This window comes from Colletotrichum aenigma (genome assembly GCF_013390185.1).
Source record: "Colletotrichum aenigma strain Cg56 chromosome Unknown KSG_Cg56_contig12, whole genome shotgun sequence".
Lineage (NCBI taxonomy): Eukaryota > Fungi > Ascomycota > Sordariomycetes > Glomerellales > Glomerellaceae > Colletotrichum > Colletotrichum aenigma.
This window is the reverse complement of record NW_023500918.1, coordinates 455,189-468,623: the sequence shown is the minus strand read 5'-3', so window position 1 is coordinate 468,623 and position 13,435 is coordinate 455,189. Positions and strand designations below refer to the sequence as shown.

General features: G+C 53.8%; 1 protein-coding gene across 1 annotated transcript; it reads left to right on the top strand.

Moving 5' to 3' along the window:
* Window positions 1-11,752: 11,752 nt before the first annotated feature.
* Window positions 11,753-13,435, top strand: CGCA056_v015006 (uncharacterized protein; the record flags this gene model as incomplete). Its single annotated transcript, XM_037330247.1, has 2 exons — window positions 11,753-11,797; window positions 11,969-13,435. 2 exons carry the CDS (start codon window positions 11,753-11,755, stop codon window positions 13,433-13,435), a joined length of 1,512 nt encoding a protein of 503 aa, XP_037171375.1.

Here is a 13,435-nt window from a genome sequence, read left to right as displayed (position 1 = left end):
TTCCTCCCTATTATATTTCTAGCCTATTGATAGCTTGGGGGGTAATAAAGTTTGCTTCAGCTCTGCTGTCGATCAGCATGAGTGTTGTCTGCTGGTTGATAGTAACTTTGAGTTCGATATTACCCTTATATCCTTATGATATTTAGTGAATAGATCTTATGTTTATTGCCTGTTATGATCTGTCGTCAGTAGGTAAGTCTAGTTTTTTAACTGCTTTAGTTGTCCTGGGTAAGTGATTTGCTTTCCTTCTCGTCGTGCTTTTGCGAGGCTGTTTTCGCAGATCCTAACCTGTGGGGGTCTAGGTCTATTCTTTGCGATTCTCTAGGCGTATGCCTTTTCTTAATAATATACTTAGCACTCATCTGGTTAGCATTTATCCTATTTTATGTTGTTATTATATTAGCATCTCATAGGAAATTATAGGCTAGGTTTAAAGACTGTAAGGCTGTCTTTAAATAATACTATAGTCTATTTAATCATAACGGAGGTTAAGTAGATCTTATAGATAGGCTTATCGTTATATCTTCTGGGATAGAACTAGTAGTTATGCTTTTCTCCTATATATTCTTTGCATTTATCGTGGAAGCACTAGGGCCAGAAGAGGGTTCAGTGAAGCTGGTGGTTGCTTCTCAGCGTGGGGTGATCTTCCATATGTAGCTGAGGGGTGTAGCCTCAGTCTTATTAGGCTGCTGAGGTGCTATAGAAGTGGCGTTATTGCTTATCTTGAAGCATGTTGATTTCTTAGTATCTCAGAAGTTGCTTGGTTCTTCCTTCCTGGTCGTCAGGCTCTTCTTCAGAGCTGGAGTCGTCCACACTGGGGGTGAACCTATAGGCGATTTCTGTCTGAGTGCGTTATTAGGTAACGTCGCAAGGTTCATCTGAATCGTAGGGTGAGCTTTCTCTTTCTCTGAGGATCCAGTTGTGGGTTATGCTGAGGAGTTGTTATTCCGTCAGGGGGTCATGTTGATGTTCTGATTCTTCTTTGGATTCTGCTTGTTGACATAGTTGCGCTTGTCTGTCGTCTTCTTGCTGGATTAGCTCTATTTCCTTCTGGATTTGTTGTTCTTCGTAGTGTAGTTGCTGGCTAGTTATGCGTGGGGTGATTAGCCCTAATCGCTAAATTTGTAGCATCTCATTAAGTTGTTCCACTGGTTTTCTAGCAACTTTGCTGTTGCTGGAATATATTATTGCCAGGGTCCTAGGGCGAGTGTCCAGGATGGTTATATAATATCCAGACTGTCTGGGGTTGCTATCCCTTAGGTAGTGTCCTGATATTTCTTTATCTTTGAGGTGAATCCAGCAGTTATCGTCGTAACATCTGGTCTAGGACGATAAGATAAGAAAACGATCAGTGGAGTACAGGAGGGAACGCTCAGTGATTAGTTAGTCTTGCCAACTGATTGCAATCACCTTACGCACTTAGGTGATCACCCTGGGATAGATAAAGAACACTGTTTGGAACTTATATATAGTATGACCCTGAGCCTGGCTTATAGTCAGACTTCTATAGCTCTTCAGTAATTAACTTAGTATTCATCCTTATAGATACTCTCAGCTTACCTTCACTATAAATCACTTATTAAGTCTAAGACTGATCACCTTGGCCTCTGAAGACCCAATCTACTACAGCCTACAAACTACAACCTACAACCACAATCCAGTGTACTGTTAGAACGTATCAATCCCCAGCTTCTGTTAGCAGACCCTACTGTCGGATAGCTGACCGTAACACCTGTTGCTATCAAAGTTCCAACACCCGCGATAACCTTCTCAAAATGCCCAATTGAACTATTTAAACAACCACACCACAACAGAATCAACGTCTCACAAAGAAGAGATTTCTCATAAGCATGTTGAGCACATACACCCTACAAGCCTTGACATCTCGCTTTTTGGGGCTCTGCCTGGAGGCTACAACCGTGTTTGCACTAAACAAGCTGCCGCTGAATTCTTCGACGCCGCGTGAAGTCCGAAGATGAAGCAGCATCGCGATTACGTCAAGCGAAAAGCACGGAGCAGGCAATTCTCGGCCCGACTGACAAAAACGTCTTTGGGTTCAGCTGTTCCATCTTGACCAAAATGCGCCGTGAGGGAACAACATGTCGGTTTTGTGCGTGAGGTATTGAGGTATTTCCGGCCATTACAGGTACATCTCCGAACGCTTATAGCTTCCCGTTTTGACCTGCGGAGGAGCAAACCCACCCCCAATCGATCAGGCTGATCATCGAGGACTGTCGCATTCAGGGAAGCTATAGCCTCGGCAAGTTACCGTCTTTGAGGCATTGCCATTCTTGCCGATGTACCTCAAACAAGCATGGTAGGTTGCAAATGGGTCTTTCCTCGGGCAAGCAGAGCCACAGCAGAGGATAATTATTCAGCCGGTCGATGCGAGATTGCGCGCCCAAACGCAGAGCACGGGACGGACCACCACGAACGAGATCAAAGTTGAACGACGTCGGCAGCGAATACCATCCGACGCGAGAACCTTCGTGCCTCGGTTTCAAAATGGTGGTCTTTTCCGCGGGATCTGCAATTCAAAGATTTTGTGGACGGTCAATTCCCCGCGTCGTTGCCTCGGGCGACTATCACTGGCAAACATCGATGTATCAGTTGGATTTCCAGCTGTCCGGGCAAGCTACCCGGATTGATCGAGACTTTCCGGCTTGCGATTTGCAGAGAAGACTGGGAAAAAGGTGAAACGAACAATCGGCGGTTGAAGCTAAATAGGTGAATTTGCTGGACGGCGGAGATGTAACCAGGTTTCGAGGGTAGGTTGAACGCGCGGTCCGATCTCGGATTCCTCAAGAAGGCTGACAGTGGCGTGCCAGTGAGATGGAGCAGCAAAATTTGCTGTTTCGTGGTGATGGTGGTGATAGGTGTCTGCAGCGACCGAGATGCCCGAGACGTGTGCGGCCTGAGAGGCCGTGTTGGTCGCTGTATGCATCCAAGATGCTCTGGTGGGGGACTGACACTTGGAGTGTCCGCTACAGGGGTGATGTTCTTGACCCGACGGACGGCAGCCCAGACAATGCCGAGCGAGCGCCTGGATTGGCTTGCAAGACGAGAGGTTCTAGGTGTCAGGGTCTTTGCAGGGGCTGTGCAATTCGCCGCTGAAGATGATGTGGCGGTACTGGTTGGCGATCGGCAGCACTCATTGACCTCCCGTATGACTTTGTCTGCCTGCAGAGAAGCTGGTCAACACTGTGACGAGAAGCTCTAGTAGTCGCCTCTTCCCACCTTGCACCGGAGATACCTTAGTACAACGTGCTTTCGTTGTAGTTGACTGTGACGGCTGCGAATAATTGAGGTGTTGATTCCGTTGTAGGCGGCATTGTGATGGTGATGGCGATGATCACGGCAAAGGCCTTCCAGGTACGATGTGCACGAGGAGGAAAGGGGTAATCGGGTTGGGAGAGCCAGTGAGTGAAAGAAACAAGAAAGCAAGAGAGCATTTGGATCAAAGCTGACCCCCTTGCCACTGACTGACGCCTCCCCGAGACGGTTGTGGTGCAGATTCCCATATCGTGTGTCTTTCCGTCTTCGTCGTATCATATCGACGTATCTAACAATGCAGACGGAGGTTGGTTCGGCAATCCAATTCCTTTGTTTTCCTGTCCTCTACATCAGTCAACGCCACACACCCATCCTTCTCAAGTACAGCCCAGCCAAAGACCCCACCATGGACCAGGGACGACATGCCTGGCGACAACATCTTCAGCTGACCAACCTCCTCTCCTGCTCCTCATTCCCTTCCCGCAATTTCCTAACTGGGCCACGACAGCCTGGATTACGATTGCAAAGCCTCCGACGGCCACAGGCGCATTCCACGCTTGACCAGGTGTCCTAGTAGACCAACGGCTTGTCGATGTTACGCTCATCTCGTTCGTATCACCCCAGCCAATATCTGCGATCCCTACGTCCTCGCCCTCCTGATGGCCCCCGCCCGGCCGCAGCGACAAAAGCTCATACGTGCAGGCAGCCCTGCCGCCGAAAAACGTAGAGTTTCCAGGTGCGTACGAAATTCAAACTAGAATCAGCCCCCGTCGCGCAAGACTAACTTCCAAACAGGTTCAATTGCTCCTTGGATATGTCACAGACGACACGCGCCTCCATTTATACGCCCCAAATATCCCTGCCACGTCCCGTGACAGGCTTGCTGATTCCTCAGACCTCTCGAGCCCCTACGTGCGTCGTGACTTTCGCAATTGGGAACATAATCGACCTTCAAGTGATGGGTACTTCAGATCTTGTTTATACTGCTCTCGCAAGTCCTGGAAGACCAGAAACGTCGTCGGTACACAAAATCCAATGGTGTCGAAAGCCGTCAAAGCCGCGCAAACTACTTTTTTGCGTGAAATTGGTAGCAACGCAAGATTCAGCTCCGGCTTTGAGACAATACATGATCTTGACAGCCACCCAGGGCTGTCACGATGGACTTGTCGTTGAGGAGCGCGCCCAACTTGACTGTCTGGTCTTCTTCATCTGTTTATGATTGCACAATATCGACAGACCGCACCGTCAGGGGCATGAGTAAGATAATGAACACACCTCGGACGGCCCAGCTCGCTCTTGCAGCGAACGATGATGGGTACATAATTACCACCCGAGCTGTGCCCCTCGCTGCATCTCACCCAGCGACACATTACTTACCCTGCCCACATGGCAGATCTTATCCATTCTAGCACGCTTGTAGGCTAGTCCGTGGTCCCAGAGCACTTGTTCTTGACTGTGTAACTTGTGCAGATGCCGAGACATTCCATCTGCACGAAGCCACGGCATGGTCCCAGGACGAGCGTGGTTGACATCTGCGATATTCATGATGAGTACACCCGCGAATCAACCGTAGCTGCGCATCCCTGTTATAGAGAGGTGGAAATCGCGATCATGATGGCCTAGTGCGCCCGGCCGAGAGCAAGTTCCTTGTGGAGGGAGGGCATCTTTTCACCCCTCCGTGACGCATCTACAATACAACGAGAAAGATCTGGAGACTCATGCAGGACGGTTGGGAGTCTGAACAGCAGACCACCCTGACTGACGCGCTCAAAACAGCGTTTTCCCAACATCAGCCCGATATGTTGGACATGCTGACGAAATTGACATTAAATGACCGTTTCCACTTGCGCAAACATCATTTCAAGTCAACAAATAACACCTCAGAGATAGCTTGATCAGCATTCTTCTCATGAAGACATCTAACAGACATCTTCGAGCCCGCCATCCCGCCAACAGATATGCGCTATATCAATCAGGAGAGCAGCCGTTTGTTTGAACTGTGTGGTCAACATGCTGCCGTCCGTTTCCTCAACCAGGCCATTCGGGTCAGTGTAGATGCAACACTCAGCTTGAGCCTTGGGTAATGTCTTTCTCGACTTCCGGTGTGTCATGGACTTCAGGCTTGGACTTCATGGCTGTCTGATCTGTCAAATGCCTCCACTTCACGGCGAAGTGGCATCCTTGTCTTGACCCACCCGGCCAGCTGTATCGGGTCTTGCTCCAGCCCCTTGAGATTTCCGGAGCAAGGAGCTTTGAGGTGCAATCCCGCGAAGGTGCGCTTCCAAGCTCGACGGAATTTCGGAAACGGACTTACCAGCTTGGCAACTTGGTGTAAATCAAGCATCGGTACCGCCACATACGACCATACCCACTGGAAAACTCGGGATCCCGTCCGCTCTCCCATAGATAAGCCAGTGAGGGCTGGATTAGTAGTTGGGTCGGTGACGACCAGCGAATACCCGGTGTTGTATGTTTTTGCCTGATGAATCTTTTTGCTGTGCTGTATGAGTAGCGCTTCCTCCCCGGCTCACGGCGAAGAAGTTCAGACTTGGGGCTTTTTTTGTCTTCGGGCGCAACACATCTTGGCTGCAATGCTTGTCGGCGACAAGGACGTGCTTGAAGAAGCGTCTCGTCGTCGTCACTAGCGTCTGCTGGCGAGTCACACAGATGGTGATGAAGGCAGGTCTGTCCCCACCCCTGGTGGACATCACAATGCCATTTGACTGCCACAATGAACATCAACGGAAGATGTGGCAGAAGGCGTGATGCAGTACTAAAAGCACGGTTGGCGGACAACGCCCCGACGGATGGCTAGTGAATTGGAGGATGGAGATGATGAAGCAACCACTCAGCTATTCTAAAGCTGTACCGTTCGTCGAGGGACTCCTATTTCCGCATGACTCATGGTTGTGAGCTACTTTAAGTACGCCCAGGGGCATACTTCGTCAATTCAGTGATCCCGAGGAGCGACGCTGGGGTGCTATTCGCGGGCGGTTTCGGGCGACCTCGTGTATAAGCGTGGACCTAAAAAGCTGGTAATGCCGACGACGACAGTGAAGACGGGCAGGAAGAGTTAGGTACGGGTGAAAGACGACGTAAACAGTACTTGGCTTCCATGGCTAGCTCGGATTCCACGACGGCCAGACGCGGCAGCAATTGGATTGGACGGGGAATTGAATGCAGTGTTTCCGGGAGCTGGTCGCCATTGATGGCGCAGGTACAAAAGTCGAGGCTTGAGCTGGCTAGCTGGACAGCCGGGTATACGGGTAGATGGGTTGGAAGGAGGGTTGGAAGGATGACGCAGCCGCACCGAGGTGGCGATATCCGAGCGGCACCGGGGGTCAGAGGATGACCGGGGGGGAAGGGAGGAGGAGGTTCGCGTTCTTCACGAAGGAGACGGATGCAAGATGTGGATGAAGCATAGTCGGAAAAGAGTATGCCAGCATCGACCAAGGTATCGGAGGCAGCTACAGGTTTGCAAGTCGTGTGCATGACAGCGAAGTGGTCCAGGAAAAGACGTCAAGAGTTGGGGGTCTGGTACTGTCCAAAACCTAGCATTTCCAGACCTGAGCACTTGATCACGGTAAAGAAACAGGACACGAATACATAAATACGCGTGACCCCTCTGTGACGGACTGTCCTGATGATACCGCTGATGAAATTGATGCCGACCCTCCTTGATATATCCACCCGCTAGCTCCCACCATTTCCAAGCTCCAGGCACTGTCTGCACAGCCTGCCTCTTATCAAGTCTCCAACAAACTTAGCGTGCTTGTCGAGGCAGCAGGATAGGCCGGATTGCGAGGTTCGGAGTCTCGCAGGCTTCGGTCTCGGTGGGGTAACGGCAGCTTTGGCCAGGTTGTGCACTGCGCCGATAGTGAGGAGGTCGGCGGGAGAGGATGGAGCATGCCGGTTTTCGCGCTCGAGGTAGTCGGTTTCTTGGTTGTTGGAGCACCGACGGCCATGATCTGTCGGTATCTGTTGAGCACCCGCCACCCGATGGTCTCGCTGAAGCAACGCTATGGTCGATGGTGTATTGACTACCGGGCCGCTTTTGGGGCTTGCAGTGGAGTCTTCGAGTGTTTTGTCGTTCCGAGAGAAGTTCCGTGGGTTGATGATGAATGCGGCGCCTGTCTGTGGATGACTCTTGCGGGTTCACGTTGCGCGGGAAAAAGAATATCAGCGAAGGAGAAGTCGCAAAGCACTCACTGGGAGGCTTCGGCAGGTGAAAGGGCATTGTCAGCGGGCAGGAGCCGCTCTTCCCTTCAAAGCAGGCTTCACCAGCACCAGACGGAAACCACTTTACAAACGGCAGGAGCGAAGCTCTCCCAGACAGAGGTGGCCACCCGACATTTCTCCGAGGTGTCGCCGGAGGTGCCACCAAGATTGACAGGACATATTGCCTTTGTCGCTATCTCGCATCGGATCGACTCGTCTTGCCTTGTCCTGCGTTGAGCTTCTTGTTCTGCTGTCCTCCTCCCTGTTGGCCTTTGCGTTCTCGAATTTCGACCTACCAGGGATTTCAGCGACCACCAACATCACCAACATCGCCCGCCGTCCCACGCAAAAGGATAGGGACCAAAGCAAATGGAGACGCCAAGTTTCCCAGCTTCGAGAATTCGCCAACCCCAGAGGACTGGTTCCGATCGATCGACTCCAGTGCAGGCCGCAAGCACGTCGGCACCGTCAAGGCCAGTCCTGGCTACTGTTCCATCAAGTTCACGTTCTCCTTTTGGGTCTGGGAACCGCCAAATTGCCGCCTGCAGGGGTACTAACACCCTCGCCGGATCCAAATCGAAGGCCAAGCGCAAGACCGACTGCCAAATCTGCATTGCCATGAACGCTGCGGCTGCTACGAGTCACACAAGCTTCGACGATACCGAGAACGTTGCAGTCAATAGTCGATTCCCGCACTCGTCTCTCATCATAGCACACCTTTCAAACTCCCTTCTCTTCGACCTGGCGACGACGTACCCTTGAGATTGCTCACAGGGTCTTCGCCTCTACCTACGTCGTTTCAAGCGAATTTCGACAAGGCATGAGCTGGATTCGTAGTTTCGTAGGCAATTTCCCGTGGAGGCATCGTCAACGCTGTCTTTCAGTTTGCAATTATCGCAGATTCCGGCCATTCGTGACTGTCGTCAAAGCGGAGCGTAGGTCAGGTCGGGTTTCTGGCCTCAGGGGGTTACGTTGGTGAGCAGGTACTGCCCCAGCGCAGAGGCAACTTTGCCAGGGGGGCTTCCAGCAGATGGCCCACTGAAAGGATTGGTACCTACCGATTTCGCACCGGGAAATCGGGAGGTATGGACTTGTTTCAGGGGCCCGGGCAGTTTTTCGCCGTGCACTGAGTACCTACCTAGGTAAGGTACCTCTGCGGGGCTCACGGATAACCAACGTGACGCGTCGCGTTGGAGCGCTGAATAACCCAGTAGAACACCACTTCCGCCCATGCTGGCCAATGTGCTGCTCTAGCAATTGACAGGGCCTTGGGCGCCCCCAAAGCCCATCGCCCGTCTTGCTTGTCGGTCGATGATGGCTCACACACCGCGACTGAGCGCGGTCGATGCTCCCGAAGGGAAAATGATTTAGGTGGGGAAGGTGGAGCGACGTCACGCAAGTACGTTGGGCAGGCACCTGCAGTGTCCTTCCATTTACCGTCGCGACCGCTGAATCTCATCTCCACTGGAAGGTGCCGAGAGCGCATCTGCCTCGCCAAAAAACAAGTCAGGCGCGTGTTCGGACAAAGTCATCCATTTTGGTTCATTGCCCAATCGGCCGATCTCACCAACCCCAGCTAGTGTTCTGGCGCACCATTGCCTACCGGTTCTGGAGAACGATCGCCCCGAGAGTCGCTGAGTGGCATCCCTGTCTCACAGTCGGTCCGGGCCGCTGTCATCTGCAGGCGCCAAATGGGAAAAAAAAAAAAAAAAAAAAAAAAAAAAAAAAAAACCTACACGCTGGGTACTGCACACCTTATTTCAACTCCCACGCCTCCTGACAACATCTTCCCGAGGCATCCCGATCGCTGACCACCCCGGAGAGAGCACCTGCTGCCACCCAAAACTCCAAGAAACGTCCTCAAAAATCCACTACCATCTGCATTCATTCCACAAAGAAACAAAGCCAATTCAAAATTGCCTGCCTGAGCACTACGATGGATCGCCTCTCGAATCTCCCTCCTGAGATACTCTCCGGCATCGCCGAAGCCCTTGCGATTCCTGATCACAACGCCAATCTCGACTTACGGAGCCTGGCCCACCTGACTCTAGTGTCGCGCATACTGCATGGCGTCGCGAACCCCGTTCTCTACAAGCATGCCATCCTGTGGGACTGGTATATGCTCTGTCCCGGCAGGTCCTGGATGTCAGTTTCCATCCACCCTGCAAACTCCGTTGCTAACGGCGCCAGGCGGTTTCTGCATGGCAGTCGGGCCATAAGCCCCCCAGACTATCGACGGCTCTTTGGGCCTCCAATGCCAAAGTGAGCAACCTTCTCGCTCCTCAATCTTGCCCGCGCGTTTCTGACGATGGCAGAAAACTTCCCGCCAATCGGGTAGGTGTTCTCATGGCCGCTGCGCTCTCCGGCGATCTCGTTCTCCTGTCTCGTCTGGTTGCCTACATTCCGCGCGTCCTCCGACCTCTTGACACCGCACCAGTCTTGTCCGCTGCATTCTACGTCCCCTGGCGGTGCCCGACCAAACGCCACATGGACCCTGAAGATGGCCAGCCATATGCGACTCTCCTCCATGCAGCTGCAATGCGAGGCGACAAGGACATGGCCCGCTGGCTTCTCAGACGTGGAGTCTCGATTGACCCCAGCGCGTTGCTGGATTGTCTCTGCCCGTCGCCCTACATGAATGCTATTTGCACGACAGGCATGTGGTCTGCCGGAGGTGGCGTCGAGCCAACATCCCTACACTTGGCGCTCGCACACGGGAACGAGGCCATAGCGAAACTTCTGATCAGCAAGGGAGCTGTATGGGACCGGCCGCATAGCAGCTGTGGAGGTCTCACGGGGCTGCATGTTATGGCTGCGGGCCGTATGGTGGAAATGATGGAGTGGACCATCGACCAGTGCCACGGCCCACTCCGAGATACGATTCTACGCAATGGACCAGTTCACGACTGGCCAGACGAGGCTGGGTGTTGGAGCCTTCACTACGCTTGTTTCTCCGAGGATGTCAAGGGGAGAAGTCAGGACGGAGAGGAAGGCGAACTTTCAGCTGTGCACATGGTGTCCAGACTCGTGAGGCTGGGCGCGTTGGTCGATACGACGGACCGCGCTCAAATAGCACAGCGCGTGTCGGACGAGAGAAAACGGATCGAGGAAGGCCCCAAGCCGCACTGGAAGTTTGACAACAGCGCTGACATTGAGTGGGCGCAGCGCATTGAAGATTGGAAGCATCACGAGATTCCGATGCCCAAGCCGGCAGTGTTTGCAGCACAGCGCAATCAATGGCGACTTGCATGGATAATCTATAGGGCGGGGTCCGTCTGAAAAAGGCATCTGGATAGGATGGCTTATGGCGCCGGCAGCAGCGTATCCTCTCGCTCAGTGGTGTCGCCAGATGCCCCGGAGGACACCTCACGAACGGGCAAAAAGCTTCTTCGGGATACATGTTAGCGGAAACACGGACGGCGCGTGGTTGGGACACACAGAACGGAAGGAAAAGGGAGCTGACACTCGTGGAAGACTGCAGTGTGCTTTGGTGGGCTCCACTTTTGGGCATTTGGCAGAGACGAAAGTGGGGCACTCCCAATGACGACGTCCGATACTGAGAGCGAGGCCAAGTGGCCGGGGGACGCTCAGGGGAGCAGGCGCATTGTTGTGTCTTCTCTTTGGGGCAGTCAAGGTAGTCAAGGTAGGCGCGACAGGCAATTGTCAGTGTTGCAGAATACTGAACGGCCGGGTGATGGGGGTGGGAGGAAGCAGAGACGCACTGGACAAACAGGGACTTTTCGGAATGCGAAGTAGGCACTCATGTCTAGCAAGATCGACAAATGGGAGAATCACCATCTTTCCTTTACCTTTTGCTTCGGCGTCGGCTCTCGTGTATTTCTCTCGTGTCTTGCCGTCGCTGCGTTCTTTCCCTTCACACAGAGGGTCCGTCCACAGCGCCTCTCAGTGATGTGCGAGTGTGTGCAGGCGCGACGTGGACATGGCAAGTGCGATGTCCATCGAAAGGTGCCAATTGACATGGAAGCCACATTGGAGGAGAGCACCTGCATCTCAGGTGCCTGCGGGCAGAGTCTGCAAGGCCATACCACCGCCTCATGCCCTACCCCTCTTTTCCCTTCCCCTTCTACAGCCATCATCATCCTGACGTCTCGGTGTTGTCTGTTTGTCGTTCGTTTGTTCGGTTTCTCGGCCTCGGCCAATGTTGAATTCTGTTCTGTGTGGTCTTTTCTTGTCTGGTGTCTGACTTTCGCCTCGTCTCGCCTCACCTCACCTCACCTTACCTCTCTCGACCTCAACCACCATGGCGAACCGCGACAACCAGTCTGGCGCGAACCGCGGACGACTCGTATGTGTTTCTGTATTATCCAACCCCTTTCTACAGAAAAGCCTCCTATGATTTTCATTTTCACTCCAAATATAATGCGGAACCTGGCTAGACCAACGTGTCTTATATCAATCAACTCTAGATCATCTGTCGTCTCACATAAGTCCGACACTAATATTGCCAACAATATAGAACTTCATTGATGCATATCCCCATACCGCCGCCCCCACCGCCGATGTCGTGTCTGCCTTCATCAACGACACCATCACGCCCGCCGCCGCTGTTCGCCCACAAGCTGCCTCGCGCGCTGCGGCTTCCTTGCTCGCCTCTGTCGAAGGCCATGGACGACAGCTTCACCAACACCTCCGCGAGAATCCGTCCGTTGCCGCCAAAGACATCAGCGCAGAGAGAGGCCTTGCGACTCTCCAGCACCGTTGGGGAGCTCACCCCTGGGTTCCCGCTGCCTATGCTCCTAGACCGCCCATCGCCCCCCTCATCATCCGCAAGATGGTCTGGATCACCGACAAAGTGCTTTCCCGCCCTGGCGCCACCACCAACGACCTGGCCGCTCTCTGGGCTGGCTCCCCACGAGACCCTGAGAATGCCGGGCTGCTGCTTCAGGCTGTCATCACCTCCGGGGCCTCTAACCTCACCAAGGCCGTAGCTACACAAGCCGCCAAGATGCTCGCTGCTGAGCTTGCCGTCGCCGATGCTGAGGTTGTGAGGGTCCAGCGCCTGCACGAACAAGCTGCCGAAGAACGAGACTGGGCCGAGCTGGAGCTCCTCCACCAGGAAGAAGCCGCCGCACAGCGCATGCTCGCTCTCCACGAGGCTGAGATGGAGGAGGCCGCAGCAGAAGCAGAAGCCATGGGCCTGATGCAGGATGCGGAGGAGCGCCATCAGCAACAGCAGCAGCAACATGGGGAAGAGGAAGAGGAAGAGACTGAAGCTTCTCGTCGCAACAATGACGCTTTTCTCGACTTCCGCTACGACGACGCGCGCGACGACTACAATCCCCTTTTCGGCGATGACAATGATATCCCCTTGCGCGACCACAACATCCCCCTCGTTGGTAACGAGCCCCATGGCTCCCCTGCCCCGAGTTCCGACGATGACCCTTTCAGGAGCTCGCCCGCCCGCCCTGCTGTCCGGTCTGCTCCCGGCGCCGTCCGATCCCGGCCCGAATCCGACTCAGAGTCCGATGCGCCCCCCCGCCAACGCCGCCGCACCATTTCCGTCTCTTCTGACCGCGACTCCGACTCCGACTCCGACTCCGACTCCGAAGAGGCCCCCCAACCCCCGCCCGCACGCCGTGTTCGCCGCCCTAGGGCACCCCCTGCGAGCCAGGAGGAGGAGCTTGACAGGATTGCCCAGCGCATGTACGACACCACCATGTCCCAGCTTAGGCAAGGCACTTTCACATCCCGTATGCGGCTTGCCGATCGTCAGGACATCGCATGGCACGCACGAGCTGCTGTTCTCGACACCGCTGTCGCCCAAGAGGAGGGCATTGCCGAGCCCAACAACGAACCTCGCGCCGGCCGGGCCTTTGAGGACGAGTTGAGCTCAGAGTACGATGAGGAGTTGATGCCAACGCCGCCGGTGCGTCGGGCTGGAACCATGTTCACCAGCTTAGTCTTCGATTCAGACGACGAGTAA